The sequence below is a fragment of the Gopherus flavomarginatus genome, chromosome 11 (assembly GCF_025201925.1).
Source record: "Gopherus flavomarginatus isolate rGopFla2 chromosome 11, rGopFla2.mat.asm, whole genome shotgun sequence".
Taxonomy (NCBI): Eukaryota; Metazoa; Chordata; order Testudines; family Testudinidae; genus Gopherus; species Gopherus flavomarginatus.
Genome location: NC_066627.1, coordinates 51878373 through 51899674, shown reverse-complemented (window position 1 = coordinate 51899674; position 21302 = coordinate 51878373). Strand labels below are relative to the sequence as shown.

Sequence of the window (21302 nt, the reverse complement as noted above, 5' to 3'; positions counted from 1 at the left end):
GACTACAAATCCTGAAGAGGGAGGTGATGCACAGGAGAGAGTGAGACTGGTACATGGGAGCAGGATTGGAGAACAAGGGGTCCTCATATTAGAGAAGATCAGGCCACACTGGTACAGCAGGGAGTGAAGCAACTTCTTACTCCACTGGCAGCCCCCTCATAGCCTCCTCTCTGACACAGAGCAGGTGAACTCTGGCACATTGGAAACACCGGCTTTCTTCCAAGTCAGCAGAACAAGCTGCTAGGATATTTACAACTTTTTGCATGTCATCCTCCTCATTTTAAGGACAAATGGGCTCAATAGCATTTGGGGTGTTTTGTCATCCTTTTTTTACATGGACAACTCATTTGATATAGTGTGCATGGTGTAGTTGCCTCTTGCTATCCTGAAGGCCCCTCTGCAGTGAGCCTGCATTCACACAGGCTGCACTGATGTATCCATGGCCATCCTTCACCTCCATTTTATCCTGTCGAAATGACAGAGCAGCTGAACGGTGCCGGCCACCAGATAAACCTGTTATCTCCTCTGCTCTTCCTGCCAGCAGCTCTCCCCATCTCCTTGGTGTATGAAAAACTGACACCACCTCCAGCAGAAATCTGTTCCTGAGAGAGCTACATTTATTAGTAGCAAATGAAACTGTGTGTATCTATTTTTTTGTGGTTGTTTTGCTGCCCTTATGTGGCACGCATATAACCTGTGGTGCAAAGGGGCAGACTCCAAATTGGGGCATGGCACACTGGTTACTTAGGTGACTGCAGCCTTTTAATGAAAAAGGTGAGCTGTCAGTTTATTTGAAAGTGCCATGCAAACAGATAAATGTGGTTTGTTCTTTGTACACCAGCGCGGTTGAGCGAGGCTTCTCTTGGCTGCAGGCTAGGCAGAATTGTGGAAATGCATGTTAATCTGGTTTGATGGCAATGAGAAGATGATCCCTCTTCTCTGTATATTGCATTTTTGTCTGTGAAAATAACAAACCTTGACACTCCTTTCCCCCCTCCTGTCACTGAGGCAGTGGAGGAGATTTTTACGGCCACTATTTCTCATCAGTCTTAATCAGCAGAATTAAAGCAAAGACGTCGTTGAGAAGTTCTAGTTCAGAATACATTGAAACGTATGAAACCTGAGGTCTGTGCTTAATGCATACAGGAAGGCAGGAAGCGATAACAAATGATTCGGTGAGGGAGAGAAAGTGAAGGCTGTCTTTTTTTTTCTCTGTGACTTTGTGCTTGCTTCTATCTGCCCTTATTTAAATGTTGCCCTTTGGTGCACTGCCCCATCTCTGACATTGGCACAAACTCTGCAAATGATTTCACCCCCTGCAGTGACCAGGCCTGTAGTGGGGTGATGCAGGGCATGTACCTCACTGCTATTGTTTCCACAGCCTCCCATTAATCTCTCTCTCCTCATCCACCCACCTTTGTACCCTAAAATATATATGAATCCAGACTGTGTCAGCACAGCAGTCTGCCACTGCCAGTGTCTTAATGGGCAAGATAGAGGAGCTGAGGAAAGCATTACAATTGGAGAACTTGGCGAGAAAGGAATGGAGACATTTAATTCACATTTTATTTGGAATACATTGAAAAACCTAGATTCTATCACAGAATTGTAGGACTGGAAGGGACCTCTAGAGGTCATCTAGTCCGGCCCCCAGAACATATGCAAGTGCAGCCTGTCTTTCAGGCAGGTACGTACCGAGTAGTTAGACACTCACATGAAGTGAACTGTGGACACAAAGAGGGAAGCCCAGTTAAGGTCAGGCTGAAGACCAGATTCTGCCTCGAGCGAGGTTAGGGCTGTGTATCATAGAATGTCAGGGTTGGAAGGGACCTCAGGAGGTATCTAGTCCAGCCTTCTGCTCAAAGCAGGAGCAAACCCCCGACAGATTTTTGTCCCAGATCCCTAAATGGCCCCCTCAAGGACTGAACTCTCAACCCTGGGTTTAGCAGACCAGTGCTCAAACCACTGAGCTATTCCTCCCCCCCATGGGTGTTCCTTCTAAGGGAACGGGGGCCAGCAAGGAGTCTTCCTTTTCTACTTAATGTAGCTCCTGGGAAGCCTTGAAAACCAGCATTAGAGAGCCACAACACACCCTATAAGCAAAGAGGCCTAGAACAGAGCTTTCGCTTCCCATGAGATGCTGAGTGACCTGAACTCCCATGGAAGGTGCCCAGTGCTGTGCAGAATCGGACCCTGGCAGTGAGACTGCTGCCATGTCTTGTTAGCAAGGATCTGGAGAGGAGATTCTGCTGCAACGTTTGACAGGGAAGAGCTTCTGAAGAAAATTTGTAAAGAATGAAAGAAATTGTGATGCTTGCTATGCTCTCTCCCCTCACTGAAAACTGTGTTCTTCCTGTGGCTTTGGAGAACAGCATTTTGTTGTGGGACATTGGCATAGCTATTCATAAAGAGAACACCTTGAAGCTGTGACCTGCCACACACAAGAAAAGAATCAGGACAAATTTGAGGTACTTAGTTCAGTTGCCCTTCAGACTCTGAAATTCAGTGGGGTTGAACATGAACTTGGGTTGCCCCTTGTGTTTTTTGCACAGTTAATATTTTATTCTGTTCCAAGGTTGGGCTGTGAAAATTTTGACCCTTAAGGAGAATCTAGAAGGCTGTAGAGCAGATTTCTTTGTTCATTATTTCCTTGTGTGTTGTGCTGAATTTGTATTCCGAACACAGGATTTTCTGTAAATAAGAGGTTTGTTTGAAGGTTTTGCTCTAGCTAATGCCAATTAAATCTGTGCAGGAGCTGTGTTCTGGCGTGCTTCTACCTTTCTTGAGCTATGCTGTTCTAACAACTGCTCCCTGCTTGGTAACGTAAGGGTCAGTCAGCTGACTGTGCCAGCTTCTGAATGGAGCCTGGTTTGGGTCCAGTATGGCTGTTAGCTGTGAAAGAAGCAGCAACGCCATCCCATTAGCTAGGATAGGAAGTGCCAGAAGGAGAGTGAAAGCTGCTGAGAGAGACCTCAGCCAGGGGAGTTAAACGGAACCAGGTTTGGGCTATATTTTATAATGTCTTGTTTTTTCAGGGCTGTAATTAACAGCAAGAAGATTCCAAAACAGGTTCAAAGTAACACACAAATTTGATAAAGGCCTAGAGGTTTTTCCAGCTTTCAGCTAGCTGGGAGAAGAGACGAGACACCTAGGGACCTATTCTTGCAACAGCTTCCCCATTCTTTTATAACCACACCCCAGATCCCGGGTAGGAAACCCCTGCAGCTGGAACCAAAGTTGTGCCTCTTTTACACCTAGTCCCAGCAAGGAAATGATCTGGTTTTCCTGACCTGTGTGCAACTCTCTCTCTTCACCACCAGAGCACGTCTGTTCCATCCTGGCCTCTCTGCTGCGGAATCTGAGAGGGCAGCAGAGAACGCGGCTGCTGAATAAATTCACGGAGAACGACAGTGAGAAGGTTAGTGTGCTGGAGGCCCAACTCTGCTCCCGCTGTTGGAGAACAGAGCAGGGGAAGATGGTTAGAACTGGTGTCGTGCCAGCGTTTCAGTGGCCGTGGGTCTAAGTTGCTGTGTCTCCAGGGGGTGGAAAAAAACCAAACCCTACCAGTAGCAGTGAGACTTGAGAATATGCTAGTTAGTTGTGCTAGCTGCTGGCCAGCACGTGGGCTAGTGCTCTTATGTTCCACACGTGTATCCCTCACCCCTAATCCATGGAGTGCTTCATCCTTAGCAGGAGTGGCATTTGGGCATGGATTTTCCCTGAAGTACCACCAGCTGATGGATAGCCAGGGTAGCCATCTGCAAAGAAGCAGCTTTTGCAAACCAGTTCTTCCAATGGGAATTGTAAATTCAGTCAGAATTTAAGGCCAGAAAGGACCATCAGGTCATCTGGTCTGACTTCCTGCATTCCACAGCCACTAAAACCCACCCAGTTCCCCCTGTATTGGTCCCAGTAAACTGGATTAGACTAAAGCATGCCAGGCCTCAGGAGACTAAACTGTTGTGTGCCTCGAGGGGACAATAGGAAGGTGCACAAATGTCCAAGGCCTGCCAGGATATAACCCGCTGATCCCAGCAAGTGACCCATGCCCAACACAACCAAGGTGCTTGTCAGTCTAATCTGGGGAAAGATTCCTTCTGACTCTGAAAATGGTGATCGGTGTGGGCCTGAGCATGTGAGCAAGAGCCACCCACCAAGCATCTGAGAATTCCCAGTCCTGCCTCGGTGCACAGCCCCCTCCCCCCCCCTTAAGGATTATCTTGGTCCCTCTGTGCAGAACACAGCCATAAACTCTCAACACGCTGTTCACGTGCTGTGCCCATAACTGGTTCTCCGAACTCCAGAAAGTCTCTCACATTGAAAGGCCTTGTTTAATTGCTTAATTCAGTGCAACAGAGAGGGCAGCATTAACCTGTAATGTGTAACAGCGGTCTGAGTGGTCACAGCCTGGCTGGACAGACAGCTACAAATGGGTAGTGGGTGGACCCCTCCCTTTGGGGAAGCTAGCCCCCAGCCCCGGCCCTACGCGCCCCTCCACTCGACATGGCTGTGGCCCTGAGCCCTCCAGCCAGAGAAGCCCTGGGCCAGCCAGAACCCCAAGCCCTTCCCCACCCCTCCAATGCTGGAGGAACCCTGGGCCAGCCCCAGCTGCACTGGCCCAAACAGTCCTAGCCATGCCATCCAGCCCACCTGAGCCCCAGGCTGGCCCGAGCTGCCCCAGCTGCGCTGGCCGGAAAATGGGAAAGGTGGTGTGCCTCCTTCCCGAGAACTCCCAGCCACCCAGGGGAAGAACACTGGGCTTTTTCTATGTGCCATGCAGGTTCCAGGGTGGCTGAGCAGCCAGTATCTGCTACCCAGCTTCCCAGGGTTCGTCAGTCATCTCTCTCAAGTCCAGGGAGATGACTGATGAGCTCGGGAAGCTGAATAGCAGATACCACCTCCTCAGCTGGAACCTGCATAGCACATAATAATGAGGAAAAACCCACAACCTGGCATCCTGTGGCTGTGCCTTCCCTGGCCTATTATATCTGCCATCTGTGCAGCTGCATTTAGGGAGCTGGGGAAAGTGGAGGAGCACAGATCAGAGAAGTGGGCTGAGCTTGTGGCCTGGTTGCCCACCTTCTAGTGGGAGCTGATTGGATCACATTGTGATAAGGTGTAGAGATCACTGGCATTTCAATCCAAAGCACTCGCCTGCCAGCATTCGCTCATTCCCGTGTCTCTCCTGGGAGTGGCAGAGCTGCAAGCTGCTTTGTGAGATTTCTGGGAGGACGAACAGTGGAGTAGGAAGGGCTGACTACTGAGTGGAGTGGGCCTTTCTCTTGCTTAGTATGTGTCTCTCCTGCCCTCACAGGTTGATAGGCTGATGGAACTACATTTTAAATACTTGGATGCAATGCAGGTGGCTGACAAGAAGATAGAAGGAGAAAAGCATGTATGTATTGCTTCCTTGTGTTGCCAGCCCGTGTCTCTAACTCTTCTTCTTCCTCCCACTCTGAGCCCTCAGCCAGGGAGGTGGTGGTTTAATGTCCTTCACATGACACGTTTTTGAGTTGGCTGCCTTCTACCCACTCTCTTGCAAAGAGCTGAATGCCTGCTTGCCTGCAGAGGAGTTTCTTCTGGCAGGGGTGGGTATCCTTTGGGACAAGGTTGTACACAGGGGTTGACTGGCACGCTGCTGTTGGGCAAGGAAGATGTGAATCTCTGTGTAAGAAGCAGGTGTTCCTCTCTATAGATGTTCAGCAGCCAAATTGGTGAATTCTGGCTAAACCACAGTGGATCCCTGAGCTCTGGGAACACAATTCACCACTCAAGGGGCAGGCACCTGTTCTGGTGTCTCATGGGCTACTTTGTGTCGCTCTCCCAGACACTAGCTCTTGTACTGTGCAGGTAATGAGAGAGAGCCCAGTGCGTTCTGTCTGCTGGGAGGGGGCATATTGTTTCTGGGCCGAACATAGCAACAAATTCCTGGCTAGCCAAGCCAGTGCTGTGCACTGAGCCTTCGATTCTGTGCTGAGACTTACGCTTTGAGACCTCTCTCGCCATGGTTTCCTCTGCGGGGTGGGGGGGGTCTTCATTTACAAAAAGCTCTGTCCCTGGACTCACTTTCTTTGTTTTCAACCATATTTTTAAAAGTTCCCTATGTGCTTTAGATTAACCCTGGGTATGTCTACACTATGGGATTATTCCGATTTTACAGAAACTGATTTTTAAAAACAGATTGTATAAAGTCGAGTGCACGCGGCCACAGTAAGCACATTAATTCGGTGGTGTGCATCCATGTACCAACGCTAGTGTCGATTTCTGGAGTGTTGCACTGTGGATAGCTATCCCATAGTTTCCACCGTCTCCCCTGCCCCTTGGAATTCTGGGTTGAGATCCCAGTGCCTGATGGTGCGAAAAACATTGTTGCGGGTGGTTCTGAGTACAGCCTCACCCCTCCCTCCATGAAAGCAGCAGACAACTGTTTCGCGCCTTTTTTCCTGGGTGAATTGTGCAAACGCCATAGCACAGCAAGCATGGACCCTGCTCAGCTCAAGACCCCAATCGTGGACATTGTAAACACCTCGCGCGTTCTCGTGCAGTCTATGCTGAACCAGGACCTGCAAAACCAGGCGAGGAGGAGGCGGCTACGGCAGTGTGGCGACGAGAGTGATGAAGACATAGACACAGAATTCTCTCAAACCGCGGGCCCCTGTGCTTTGGAGATCCTGCTGGTAATGGGGCAGGTTCTAGCCATTGAACGCCGATTTTGGGCCCGGGAAATAAGCACAGACTGGTGAGACTGCATAGTTTTGCAGGTTTGGGACGATTCCCAGTGCCTGCGAAACTTTCGCATGCGTAAAGGCACTTTCATGGAACTTTGTGTCTTGCTTTCCCCTGCCGTGAAACGCCAGAATACCAAGATGAGAGCAGCCCTCACAATTGAGAAGTGAGTGGCAATAGCCCTCTGGAAGCTTGCAACACCAGACAGCTACCGGTCAGTTGGGAATCAGTTTGGAGTGGGAAAATCTACTATGGGGGCTGCTGTAAGCCAAGAAACCAATGCAATCACTGAACTGCTGCTATCAAGGGTAGTGACTCTGGAAAATGTGTAGGTCATAGTGGATGGCTTTGCTGCAATGGGGATTCCCTAACTGTGGTGGGGCGATAGATGGAACCCAAATCCCTATCTTGGCACCAGGGCACCCAGTACTTAAACCGCAAGGGGTACTTTTCAGTGGTGCTGCAAGCACTGGTGGATCACAAGGGATATTTCACCAACATCCAAGTGGGATGGCCGGGAAGGGTTCGTGACTCTCGCATCTTCAGGAACACTACTCTGTTTAAACGGCTCCAGCAAGGGAATTACTTCCCAGACCAGAAAATAACAGTTGGGGATGTTGAAATGCCTGTAGTTATCCTGGGGGACCCAGCCTACCCCTTGATGCCATGGCTCATGAAGCCATACACAGGCAGCCTGGACAGTAGTCAGGAGTTGTTCAACTACAGGCTGAGCAAGTGCAGAATGGTGGTAAATGTGCATTTGGCCGTTTAAAGGCGCGCTGGCGCACATTACTGACTCACTCAGACCTCAGCCAAACCACTATCCCCATTGTTGTTGCTGCTTGCTGTGTGCTCCACAGTCTCTGTGAGAGTAAGGGAGTGACCCTTATGGTGGGGTGGGAGGCTGAGGCAAATCACCTGGCTGCTGATTACTTGCAGCCAGACACCAGGGTGATTAGAAGAGCACACCAGGAAGCGGTGCGCATCAGAGAAGCTTTGAAAACGAGTTTTATCACGGGCCAGGGTATGGTCTGACTGCTGTGTTTGTTTCCCCTTGATGAACCCCCCCCCTTGATTGACTCATTCCTTGTAAGCAACCTACCTTCCCGCTTTGATTACAGCTTGCTTTCTAAGGAAATAAAGTCACTATTGTTTAAAAATCATGTATTCTTTATTAATTCATTATAAAAAGAGGGAGAGAACTGACAAGGTAACCCGTGTGTGGTTTGGGAGGAGGGTAGGAGGGAAGGAAAAGGCCACTAAAAAAATTTCAAAGTAATGACAGCCTTTTGGTTGGGCTGTCCACAGGGGTGGAGTGGGCGGGTGCACGAAGCCTTCGCCCACGCGTTCTTACACATCTGGGTGAGGAGGATATGGAACGTGGTGAGTGTAGTTACACGGGGGCTGCAGCGGCACTCTCTGATCCTGCTGCTGTTACTGAAGCTCCACCAGACGTCGGAGGATGTCAGTTTGATCACGCAGCAGCCCCAGCGTTGCATCCCGCCACAGCTGATCTTCCTGCCTACACCTCTGATCTTCCTGCTGCCACCTCTCATCTAGAGCGTCCCTCCTGTCCTCACGTTGGTCCCTCCTGGCATCTTTCCTGTAATTTGGTACCACGTCCTTCCACTCCTTCAGATGAGCTCTTTCATTGCGGGTCACTTCCATGATTTCCGAGAACATTTCGTCTCGCATCTTTTTTTTCCGCCGCCTTATCTGAGATAGCCTTTGGGATGGAGTAGGGAGGCTTGAAAAATTTGCAGCTGCATGAGGGAGGGAAAAAAGAGAGAGAAGTATTTTAAAAGATACATTTTAAAGAACAATGCTTATACTCTTTCACAGAGAACAACACTATTCACCTTACATAGCACATGTGATTTCACTACAAGGTCGCATTTTGCATCTTAATATTGAGTGCCTGTGGCGCTGGTGTTAGAGATCTCACAGATGCAGGTCCAGGCAGCAGAATTCAGCTTGCATGCGTCCATGGTAAGCCATTGTCCTTCAGCTTCTGCAGCCTTCATATACACAGTGCCCTCCTTTCCCAAATACCAAGCAAATCTCGTTCAGTGCTGCTTCGTTCCTGTTAACATGCAGCAGCAGAAACCACCCCCCAATCCAATTCTCTGGGATGATCGATTTACCCCTCCCTACACCGCGTGGCTGGTATCATCATGGAAGATCACTGCTAGCCAAACACGAAAAAGCTCAGCGCCAATCCCACCCCCCCCCCCCCGCCGCCCCTGCTTGGCTACCTGCAAGGAAGGATTTCTTTTAAGCAACAGGCAAACAGCCCAGTAGGAATGGCCATGTCTGTCCCCTTAATTAAATTCCTGAATTTCAACTAGATTACCATGAACGATATCACTCTCCTGAGGATAACAGTGAGATAAAGAATGGATGTTGCTTGAATGCCAGCAATCACCGGGACCATACGTAGCTAGGCTTTGTCATGCAATGATACCAGATTACTTGCTACATGCATGGTGTGGTCAAGTGTCCTACCATGGAGGACGGAATAAGGCTGCCCTGCCCAGAAACCTTCTGCAAAGGCTTTTGGAGTACCTCCAGGAGAGCTTCATGGAGATGTCCCTGGAGGATTTACGCTCCATCCCCAGACATTAACAGACTTTTCCAGTAACTGTACTGGCTGCGAATGCATCCAGAGTCCTCAAGGCAAATTAATCATTAAAAAACTCTTGCTTTTAAACCATGTTTTATATTTACAAAGATACTCTCACCAGAGGTCGCTTCCATGGCTTCATTGTCTGGGCTAGTGGCTTGGGAGGGCAGGGAGGGTAATTCCGTCTGGGTAAGAAAAAGCTCCTGGCTGTTGGGGAGAACGGAGTGCTGTGTGCTCTCTGCAAGCTCGTCCTCCTCTTCCTCCTCCTCATCTTCCCCATCCGCAGAATCCTCAGGTATGGCTGAGATTACCAACCCCACCTCGGAATCCACAGATGGGGTGGGGAACTGGTGGTGGACCCCCCTAGAATTGCATGCAGCTCAGTGCAGAAGCGGCATGTTTTCGGCCCTGCCCTGGACCTTCCATTTGCTGCTTTGGTTTTCTGGTAGGTTTGTCTGAGCTCCTTAACTTTCATATGGCACTGCACTGAGTCCCTGGTGTGGCCTCTCTGCATCATGGCCTTGGAAATTTTTTTCAAATGTTTTTTCATTTCGTCTTTTGGAATGGAGTTCTGTTAGCGCAGAATCCTCTTCCCATATAGCGATCAGATCCAGTACCTCCCGTGCGGTCCATGCTGGAGCTCTTTTTCAATTCTCAGGAGACTGCATTGCTACCTGTGCTGATGAGCTCTGCGTGGTCACCTGTGCTGGTGAGCTTTCCATGCTGGCCAAACAGGAAATGAAATTCAAAAGTTCTTGGGGCTTTCCTGTCTACCTGGCCACTGCATCCGAGTTAAGATGGCTTTCCAGAGCGGTCACAATGGTGCACTGTGGGATACTGCCCGGAGGCCAATACCATCAATTTGTGGCCACTTTAATCCTCATCCAACATGGCAGTTCCGATTTCAGCGCTACTCCTCTTGTCGAGGAGGAGTACAGAAACTGGTTTAAAGAGCCCTTTACATCGATATAAAGGGTCTCATTGTGTGGACGGGTGCAAGGTTAAATCGGTTTAACGCTGCTAAATTCGATATAAACGCGTAGTGTAGACCACGCCCGTCTCTAAAACGTGCCCAGCCTTCCCTGCCTTCCTGTTACCCTCTAACTTCTAACTGTGTGCCTGTCACCACACTGTTCAAATGGCAGCCACCTTTTCCTGCTCAACTACAGCTGTCTCGATTGGTGTTTTTCATTCGCTTCCAGCTCTGTAACGCAGCACTTCTTTGTCCTTCCTCATTAGCCTTCTCCAGATAGGCATCCTCACAGTGCTCACGCAGCGGCTGCTAGCAAGGCCGCAGCATGACTACTTTGAGCAGGGGGGGATGGTATTTTTGTCTGAGAAACAAGGTTAGAACCATACTGTAAAATCATGCTACAGCCTACTGGGTTGGGTCGCTCACTATGCAGCACAGTTGTCTGGCCAAGTTCTCTGGTGAAAATCCTTGTCGTCGCTGGCTAGAGAAGCTGATAGCAGGACCTGGTAGCAACAGCCGCATTTTAACACAAGTGTAACTAGCTTGGCTGTGCTTCCACCATGCACAGGGGCTAGGTGTAAAGTGTTTTGGATTAACATATTGGGGTTTGTTTGTGTATGTGCATATATACGTCTACACACACACACTGTACAGTGATTCCTGAGTCTAGGACTGCAGTAGCTGTGTTTCTCTTTGCAGTCTCTTTTACTAGACTGAAACGTTACTGGGGCTGGCAGATGGGGGGGGAGTAAGTGACATGCAGTGTGACAATTACATGGTAATATTCAAGGCCTCATTCCTGCCTCTTTAGAGTCCTGATCAGCTGTGAGGGAGCTTCTATCCTGATTAGATGGGGCTGCAGCCAAAGACTGGTGGTTGCTCCAAGTACCTACAGTGGATCATTCTGAGTGACATGAGCTTTGGTACCAGGTCGTATTTTCTTGGAACTAAAGCTGACACAGACTTCACTGAATGAGAGGACGAGCTGTTGGAGTTAGGAGGCAGCTTGCGGAGCTGTTAGTGAGTTTGGCCTGCTTCCCACAAGATTATGGGTATCTGCACTGAAGAGGGTGTGAAATTGATTAGCACTGAGGGAGAGTAATCACAGCTGTGGCTCTCTCTAGCACATGAGCTGACTCTGCATGACACAGGCTGCAAAACCCCCACCAGTCTCTGACAAACATCTGTCTCCTCAATGCCAAGGCCAGTTCACTGGGCACGGGCAAACATTCGGAGGGCATTCGAGCTCAGCAGCTTCCTGACTGCTCAGAAAGGCAGAGGGGTGAGTGATGAATTGAGTCACATTCACTGCCAGTGTGCAGGCTCCATATGGACAGCTGCAGCTTCACAAATGAACAGGGGCCTGCAGCAAAACAGCTTTTTCCCTTCCTTCCCCGCCCTCTCCATTGCTCCTGTTCAAACGCAGCAAGAACTGATTGATTCTGTACATTTCAGTGTTGGTGGGTGGGGTTCAGGCTAAGGGCACTGTCTGGTGCCTAGCAGAGTGTGGGCAGTTGCTGCTTAGAGCCCTCTCCTTCCTCCCTCCCCTCACTAGCTCTGTTTGCTCTTTATAGAGCATCTTTCATCCAAAAGGATCTCAAAGCATTCCATGAATATTACACCTGCAGAATCCCTTTAGCCCTCGGGCAGCCACCAGCCAGCACGTGGTATGAAGAGAGAGGGGAACTTGAGGCCCGGCATGTTTGACTGGGGACCTTTCCCTTAGAGACTTTGCCAGAGTTCCTCAGCGTCCATGGAGAACAGACAGCACCTGTAGTTAAACTGCCCAGGACTCGCTTCATTTACATGATAACGATGAGGGGCTAAATTGACCTGGCCAAAGGTATAAATATTTCACCTTTGAGGTTTGCCCCGCTCCCTGCTGTTCCAGGACTGGGCCTCTCCTACTCAGAGATGAGTGGCATTAGGAAGCCCTGTGCATTCACCGAACTCATCACATTTGTGACAGATCTGTTCCACTTGTGCTGTGCCCAGCTGGCTTTGCTGCCTGACTTACCTATTTTAGGGCATGGGAAAAGGGGACTCTCTTGCAGCTCAGATCCTCTGTTAGCGAAGTGCAGCTAGAAAGGCTGCACCCTCCCTGCAGTGTTCTTGCCAGTCCCCCATGCTAGCTCCCCGTAGTTTGGAATGGCTAGAATAAATGGTTCTCTCTTACCCTGCCTCCCCTAGCTCTAGGGATGTTTAGGAGAGAGCAGAAATGTCCCCCATGTCCTTCGACCTTCTGCAGCACCTTTCATCTGAGCATTGCAAAGGCCTTTACGGGTATTAAGTGATGCTGCAGATCGTCCCTGTGCAGTAGGTCTGTGTTCTGCATCCAAGGGTGCCAGTTGGCACCTCTTCAAGGGTGGCAGGCAGCAGCAGAGCCAGTAGGTCACCAGATGAGGGATGGTCCAGTGGTTAGCATGCTAGTGTTGGCTTTGGGATACCAGGGTCCAAATTTTGCTCTGTCACACACATCGGGTGTGTCACCAGGCAAGTTGTTCGATTTCTCTGGGCTTCTGTTCTCCTCGGTGTAATGGGGAGAATAGCTCTGTCCTGCCTCCCAGAGTTAAATCCATTAAAGATTGTGACTTGCTCAGATCCTCTGGTGATGGGGGCCATAGAAGGGGGATGGATCACTTGGTGATTCCCTGTTCTGTTCATTCCCTGTGGGGCACCTGGCATTGGCCACTGTCGGCAGACAGGATACTGGGCTAGGTGGACCTTTGGTCTGACCCAGTCTGGCCGTTCTGATGTTCTAAGTACCTTACAGATTTTTAGCACCCTCTGCATGCTCTCAGCAGCTCCAATTTCCTCTGTCTCATTGAGGCAGGTCCCACTGGAAGCAATGTCCTTTTTGGCTCCACCATGGTGAGCACCAGGAAAGAGGCTCAGGAGGTGTCCTAACTGCAGCACTCACATTAATGCTAAAGTAATTGGTCTGAGAGCTGTATTGTAAGCTCCTCTGGGCAGTGCCAGGTCCCCAAGATGAAAGATCTTACCAACATTTTATACTGTAAGCTTCTAGGAAAAGTTTTATGGCGTATATGTGCAAGGGATCAGGCTGGATGGTCATGGTGGCCCCTTCGGCCTGGGATTTTGTGACTCTGTGAATCCTCCTGTTTATCCCTGTACTTTTTGGGCCACGGGGAGAACAAGATTGCCTGCATTATCCTGAACATGCTCATAAGCCTTGCAGCTCTGCTTAAAGACCATGACTATAACCAAATCTCATACTGGGGCTGAGGACAGACTCCACCCCCATATGCACGATTGCCTTGATGCAATCTGGGGTTTTTTCACTTTCTTCAGAAGCATCAAAGATTGGCCAAAGTTGGAGATGGGGCTTAGGTCAGCATGGACCAGTTCTCTGAGGTATACAGAGAATCCTTTCATGCCTGGCTTGTGTGTCTTGCTCACCAGATTTGAGGTGGGAAAGGAATCTTCTCCCCTTCTTCCCTGGTCACACTGGCTGGGACTCTGGTTTCCTTTGCCGCAGTGAGTGTGGTTCGCCTGTTAGGTTCTTGTGGGCATCTCACCGAAACGATTCCCTGCCAATGTAGGGACCTCAGGCCTTGGTGGCACTTTGGTCCCTCCTGTTCTCTGCCTGTGGACACAAGTTTAGTCTTTTGAGGACTGCAATGCATTAATCTTAACTGAAATCATTGGGCTTAGAGTAGGGGGGGTCTGGGTGAAACTGACTGGCCTGTATTACACAGATCAGACTAAATGATCTAATGGTCCCTTCTGGCCTTATCCTGTATGGAATCTATTACATTAATAAGTTGATCCTACACGTCCTAGCACAGTCCTGTTAATATTACAGTACCATCTACAGTACAGGATCCTACACATCCTGACTGGGATCTGTAGATGGTGCTGTAATATTAAATCTCTGTGCATTCTCTGTGCTGCCAAGGCCATAACTGAGTAGCAGAAGCCTGGAAGCCCCTCCCAGAAAGTCTTGTCCAGCCATTTTCCTTCACAAGACAGCTCAAGGTGGCTGCGGATTTTGGCAAAAAGTATGGCATGCCGTGCAGTAACCCAGGAAGGGCACTGGGACTCCACCCTTCTATCAGAAACTTCCAAAGGGGAGGCAACTTTACACATAACTGGGAGCCGGTGCTGAGGGACAGTAAATAGAGGCTAGAGATGCATCTTCCTTCAGTTGGTCATTTCAAGATGGTTCTGTCAGCAAATGCCCCCATCAGAGGGGAGTAGAGACAGTTTCTGAGTTCATGGCCCTGTTGTGTCCCTCTCACTTTCCAGGGAGGCAAGGGGGTCAGTCACCACAGGCACAGTGCGCATTAGTGGTTATTCACAGGGGTTATGGAATAAATTTCTGCTCTCCTTCTGGTTCCCAGAAATAAGTTGTCTCCCTTCTGGATACCTAGAAAAAAACAAGAGCAATGGACACTAAAAACTGCAGAAGTGGGAACTGGGAAAGGCTTGGAGGTGTCTGCTTGCTTTGTTTTGGAGGCCCCATTCGGCTCTGAAGTGACTCAGGGAGTTTACTCCTGTAGAAGTAAGCAAAGAGAGCAAAGACTTCCCCAACGCTGATACCCACAGGGCACCTACCTGCACATACCTACTGTACACCAATCATCAAACCATCTAACATTGGTGCTTGGCCCTTCAATACTGCGCTCTGCCACTCAGGGTCAACATAGTGCCTGAGGTCTTCACCGAGGTGGTGGGCATGAAGGGAGCTGCCCTCAGGTTTTGCTAGGATTCCATGCTTAGAGAGGTTAGCCCTCTTGGCCTTCACCTTCTAGGTAACTTCCTAGGCAGAGCTTCACTCATGCTCCTGATTGATCTCCTGCAATGAAGGGCCCTGCTCCCAGAGAATCTGGATCTACAGGTCCATGTCCCCCAACAGGTTCATTACTGCCTGGGCCGGAATGAGAGAGACTTCGATCTGCTTCTTTCGTAGATGGGTAAAAGCCACATTATGCAGGGCGCTTGAGAGGCTGACTTAGTGGAGCAGAATTTGGTCCAGTATGAGAGTTGGCTTCATATCAGTTTGGTGGAGCTATGCACTTTCTGCGGGGTTGGAAGTGATCAGGCGATGAGTTAGCAGCATTCATCCCAACAGCCATATGAAGCCGAGGACTTCCTTTTCCAACACCAGTACGTCTTAGTGCTTTTCGGCTGAGTCTCTAGCAAATAAAGCCTAGAAAATATCGAATCCTTGGCTTGTGAGGGAAGCATCTTGTTCTCTCTCGAGCTTTTTAATCCCTGCTGTAGGAAAAGGTGCAGAACCCTCTGGGCTCTTAGCTCCGTCTAGAAGGAGATATAATTATAGGCAGCAGTAACCGCGGCGAGCTCTGAAAAGGGAAGAAAAAGGCAAGAGACGGTTTAATATTTTTTTTAGTTCCACAGGAAATTATGCTCAGCAGGTTTATTCAATAAAATGTTCTCACCAGATACTTTGCACTATAACGACTTACAAATTACCTGCTAATTGTGCTACAGTTAAGTCATTCCACCCTTGAAAGGACAAGATGGACTGAACTAGAACTGAAGCAGTGTCCACAGGTTTTGATAGCTTAAATGGGGATTTGTATTAGTCTGGCATTTGAGTTCAGTTTGAATTGCATGGAATTGAATTGAGGGCCAGAGATAATGAGGGGGGGTTAATGTAAAGTATAAGCAGTATAACTATGTTCCCTGGAGGGCATGCAGATTGCAGAATCTGGCTACAGTTATGCAGTTGATTGGTCATCTTGCTGTCTGTATTGTGAGCTTCTTCAGGAAAAAGCCAAGAGGCTAAAGTGAGCTTTATAAGCTCCACTGCTGGGATTGCTGGGTCATCTAGACAAGTCATGTTGAATGCCCTGTCACACTTCCCAATTCTAGCTCCCAAAGTTTACCATAGCTGCAGCCTTATGTTTACTGATTCCCTGGAGTGCTAGGCATTGTAGCAAACAGTGAGCTTTTCAGCTATTGCGTATTGGCCGCTCGGTTTACAGATGCACAAATGCATCTCGGCATGTAGGCAGACATGAAGAAAACTTCACAAGACAGTGCAGTTGCTTTCTGTATGCAGGTTTGAGCACTCAGCTGTCACCTTGACATGACCTAGATGTAGACCTGCCCTTTTGCCTGCAGTAGGAGCTGTGAGCCCATCCAGGAGTCAGTCCCAAGCCTGCATTTCAAGGAACGTGATGATGGCAAATCAGTGTGTGAGAGAAGCTGGGAGATCAGAGTGTCTGTTTTCACTGAGGTGGCAGGATGCATGAAACCGGCTCAGTGCATCTTTGGCATATTATTCAAGAACACAGGCTGCATGGAACAAGTCATTCTCCTTTGGTAACACTGTATGGGGCCTCCAGTGCCTTTTGGACTCTGAGTGAATTTACCAGGGCCCTTAACGCTGTTTCTTTACAATCCTGTGAAGTGTACAAACGAAGATAAAAGATGTGGTGTTAGCTAACACACTCTCAAACTCTAGTGGGGACCACAGGAGAAGTCTAGGCTTTCACTTGGCCACCTTAGTATGTGTTAAAGAACATTAGCTTATGCATTAGCTTAATGTTTCACCTTTAAATCTCAGTTTAGACGGCTTATAGGACTCCCCTAGTGCATGTGGGTCACAGCAGCATAGCTTGGTCCTGCTGGGATGTAGGGATGGAATGTCAGGTCTTTGGTGTTTTGTAGTATTATCTGTCTTCTCCTCTCTCCTTTTGCTTTGGACATTGTTCCAGTTCACTGTGCAATTGGGTTGCTGTGATTTGAAAGCAAATTGCAAATCTTTACACTTAATCCTGGTCATTCCTGATCCTCCTGGTGACTGATTTACACCCCCTTTCTCTGTTGGCTCCTCCTGCCAACCCTACAGGCATGTACTCTGCTCTCCATCCCACAGGCTTTTCTTTTGCTGGGCTGGATGAGGCATTTAATGGTGAGTGAGTTGCTGGTGGATACCTAACTCACCAGATGTGCTGAGTGCCTCAGTCATGAAATCACCTCAGGAGTGTGGCAGACATCCTCCTTCTTTGCCTTTCCCCTCTCCCCATGTGAACCTGCCCAACACGGCAGGATGAAGGGAACGAGGGGATAAGCTGCCTACATTAGTGCAGGATCCAAGGCCTAACAGCACTTTTCATGTCCATGCCTGAAGTGATGTCGAATGTTCTGGCTTTTAGCTCTACGCTTTCCTTAGGCTGGTCAGGGCTGGTTTATATTGGGAACTTATCTCAGCATTGTTACATCTCTCAGGGGGGTGAAAAAGCAACACCCCTGACAGACGTAACTGTACTGAGTCTGACCTACCCCACCCCCTGGTGTAGACAGTGCGAGGGCCGTGGAGGAATTCTTCTGTAGTTACCACCTCTCGGGGAGGTGAATTAGCCATGCTGACAGGAGAGCCCCTCCTCTTGGTGTGGTTAGTGTCTACACTGAGGCGCTGCAGCAGTTTAAGTGTAGACAGACCTTCAGAATGGTGCAGTGGCATTCGTGACAGTCTGAACTGGTTCTCTCCCACACTGCTCTGCACTGTCAGTCCTAGCTCTCCTCGGATGAGAGAGGTGAACTGCCATATGTGTGAGGAGAAGGGTGTGGAGCATCACTTAAGCCCACTTTGCCATGCTGTGCAGAGAAATGTGATCTCTCTACATGGTAGTGGCAGATCCATCATCATCAGTAGCTTTTGAGTCTTCACGTGACACTCTAGGCCTGTCAGTCCTCCCTCATTAGTGTGAGAGGAGCTCATTTTAGTTTCACAGAAGCCCATCTTCTTGCTGTCTTCTCCCATCAGCAAGGGGCATCTCAGTGAATATTGGTGGCAGATTAGAAATGGCATCTGAGTCTCATTTGGAGGGTAGCAATTTGACGGCTCAGAGACACACAAAGTGGAAAGGTGGCTATTTGGTGTTGTACTGCGAGATAGATTAACATTTAAAGGGGGCTGTGGTTAAAAAAGGCTAAAAAAAAATGGCCCCTTAGTACTGTGTGTATCTCCCTGTGATGTGTCTCATGAGTTGTATCTGCTTAATTTACTGGTACACAGCAATTTTGCCTCCCTGTCAGTGCGGCAGAGCCTGTTATAGCTATGGAAGATGTGAGCATCTTCTTTGCTACTGCCTGCATAATCCAGCAAATAGCTGAATGCTGCTCCCCAGATCACTTCTTCTTGGTAGCGACGTACGTAAGAGAAATAATAAGGTTGCCTTTATGTGGAGAATATGGGAATTTTTGCAATACCTTCATGAACAATGTGTGCCTCCATTTGTGCGCTCACTTTGTATCCCTACCCACGGAGTGCTAAGGGGTTAATTTCTCTCCGGGATGGGGAAGGTAAACAGTTGAATATCATGTACGCCTGCCTAGATTGGAGCCAGTTACACTATCAAGAACTAACTGGAATCGGCACAGGTGAATGGTGTGTCCTGAAGCGACAACAGATGTTCTAATGACTGAACAGAAGCTTTCAGCGACTGGGAGCCAAGGAAGCTGACCATGTGAACAGAGCGTGGCTCCAACCGAAGACAAAGGGTCCAGGAGTGACCAGACAGTCTGTGGCTGCTGCACATTGTGGGTCAGAGAGTGACTGAGAGACTGATGAAACCCAGGAGGCTCAGTAAGAGTGAGGGAGATTACTCTGTTGTGGTGTACTCTGACTTACACTTGGCTTTGCCATTCTAACCTGGACCCTCCTATGCTGTAGTCCAGGTGGCTAATAAATGCTGCCTTGTTTTGTAAAGCCTGTACTGCCTCCTTGCAGACACTGGCTGCATTGCTCCCTAAAAGGCCCAGATCTCTGTCAGGAATCTGAACTCCTTGGACTCTGTGCAGAGTCATGCGACTGTAGTGGGAACGCCCACATTGTGTTGCCAAGTGGCTTACCCTGTAAAAAGCTGTGCTGAGGGCCTAGTGAATAATGAGGTGTTCCCAAAGAGACTGTAATGGCTGGGGTGTCGAACCCCTGTAAATCCACAACTGGCTGCAGCCCTGGCAGTCTGCACATCGTTCCATTACTGTGAGCTCAGTGTAAGAATTAAGTGCTGTCGAGGGCGATAGGCCATGGGGGGCTTGTGGGGGGATGGAGGAGCTGCTGTGAATGGAACTCTGAGAGCATTTAGAGGGCCAGCACGTCCCTAACAGACTATGTATGCATCGGGTAGGCAGTTGGTGTACTGGGAAGTTTAATAGGAGCTGTGGGCGGGCTGTCAGGAGTCGTCCGTCCCCACCGAGCATTCCAGGCATTTGACTGGCAACCATTGCTCTCCAGCCCCAGGGGTGGAGTACGCCTGGAGCTACAGCATCCCTTGCCATATGGGGGGAAATAGTGTAGCCACAAGCTCTCCCCACTACAAAGCCCCTACATCCTGGGGCACAGTGAGCTCCTGAAGAGCTGTACTTCAAGGTGTCCAGGCCCCCAGCAAGGTCTGTAACCCCCTATAACTGCCATGCCTCCCTCCCCCCATCTCAAACAGGAGAACCCGTTTTGGGTCTGCTATTGGGGCCTTTTGTGCCTGTGGCATGGTGGGCAAGTGTAGAGGGGAAACAGGCCAGTTTGGGCATTCTCCCCTGAACTCAGGAATGAAGGCTGCCCTCAGAGCATAGCTTTACATCTGGAAAGTTCTCCATCCCTGCTGGGGCTGCCGCAGAGCTCCTCATACTGCATGGGCTTGTCACTGCACCAGTTGGTCTTCCTGCCCATCTCCCGATCAGGCTTGTTTTAGTTGGGCTCACGGATAGTTGTTTTTCCTTTCTGGGGTTGCCAGTGAGTGACAACTCGCATGCAGCACATAGAACTGTAACATCCCACTCCGCAGTGCCGCCATCCTTCACGAGCGCTCTCGGCCTGTGAGGCCTGGTGGCATCTGGTGTGCTCTCCAGAAGGTGTTTGCAAGATGCCAGGAAGCCTGTCCTAGTGCCAACCTCCTGAACTCGAGTGGGAGGGAACTCAGTGCTTGCATAAGATTCAGAAGCCTTTCCACAGGCAGCAACATCCTGCTCTTGAACTCTGCACAGCCATGTCTGTGTCCATTCTTCAGAGAGCTGGAGTGTGTTAAAGTTACCTGGGACTGCTAGAGTCCAGGGTTTTCTGCCACTTGGGCATCTCTGTGTTGTCAATAACCCAGTTGCCTTTAAAGCCTTTTCTGAGTCTCGCACACTGAGTCCATCAGAGAGGATTCAGAGTAGCAGCTGTGTTAGTCTGTGTCCGCAAAAAGAACAGGAGTGCTTGTGGCACCTTAGAGACTAACATTTATTTCAGCATGAGCTTTCATGAGCTACAGCTCACTTCTTCGGATGCACAGAATGGAGCACACAGACAGGAGATATTTTACATACAGAGAACGTGAGTTACTTATTTCATCCCACATACGGCTGGTCAGGAGATTTGTCTTCCTTCCCCGTTTCGGAGGCATCAGTTGAGTTGTCCTAGTTCCGTGTCTCAGGCATGTTGAGCAGTCATTGAGAAGAGCCCTTGACCACCTGAAGAGGAAGACTAACGGTAGCAGATGCTGGGACCCTGCAGAGGAAAGCAGGACGGGGGTTTCCAGTCACACTAGATTAAGATGCTGAAACCCTATGTTAAGATGCAGTGTCAATATTAAGCTCTTGTCTGTGCTAGCAGGGCTTTGCCAGTAGGGCTCTGCTGGCAAACCTGCTTGTGGAGAGCCAGCTTATACTGGCAAGAGCTCTGCTGCTGGTGTAGCTTATACCTGTTCCCTGAACAAAGTAAGCGCTTACTGCCATTATAATAGTGTCTAGCAAAGATCTGTCGGGAGTGTGGTACTTTTTAAACCACACTCCTAACTCACAGATGCTGGCTGTATCTATACGTGTACATCAGGCCTCTGCCGGTCTGAGAGGTGGGCACAGTTAGCTCCAGCCAGGAACTGAAGGGGGAGGGAGTCTCTCTCGGAGCCCCGAGACAACAAAGGAGCTAGGGCAGAGGAGGTCCCGGAGGACAACTCTTAAGCGCAGGGCAGGGACTCAACCTGTGGACAGACCCCTTAGGATCATTAG

General features: G+C 49.4%; 1 protein-coding gene across 1 annotated transcript in view; it reads left to right on the top strand.

The window, feature by feature from the left end:
• Window positions 1-21302, top strand: part of CTNNBL1 (catenin beta like 1) — a 99285-nt gene that overhangs the window by 68116 nt on the left and 9867 nt on the right. Inside the window, exons 12-13 of the mRNA XM_050917728.1 lie at window positions 3321-3418; window positions 5315-5395. Of these exons, the coding sequence (XP_050773685.1) occupies window positions 3321-3418; window positions 5315-5395 (179 nt within the window). The remainder of the gene's footprint in view (window positions 1-3320; window positions 3419-5314; window positions 5396-21302) is intronic.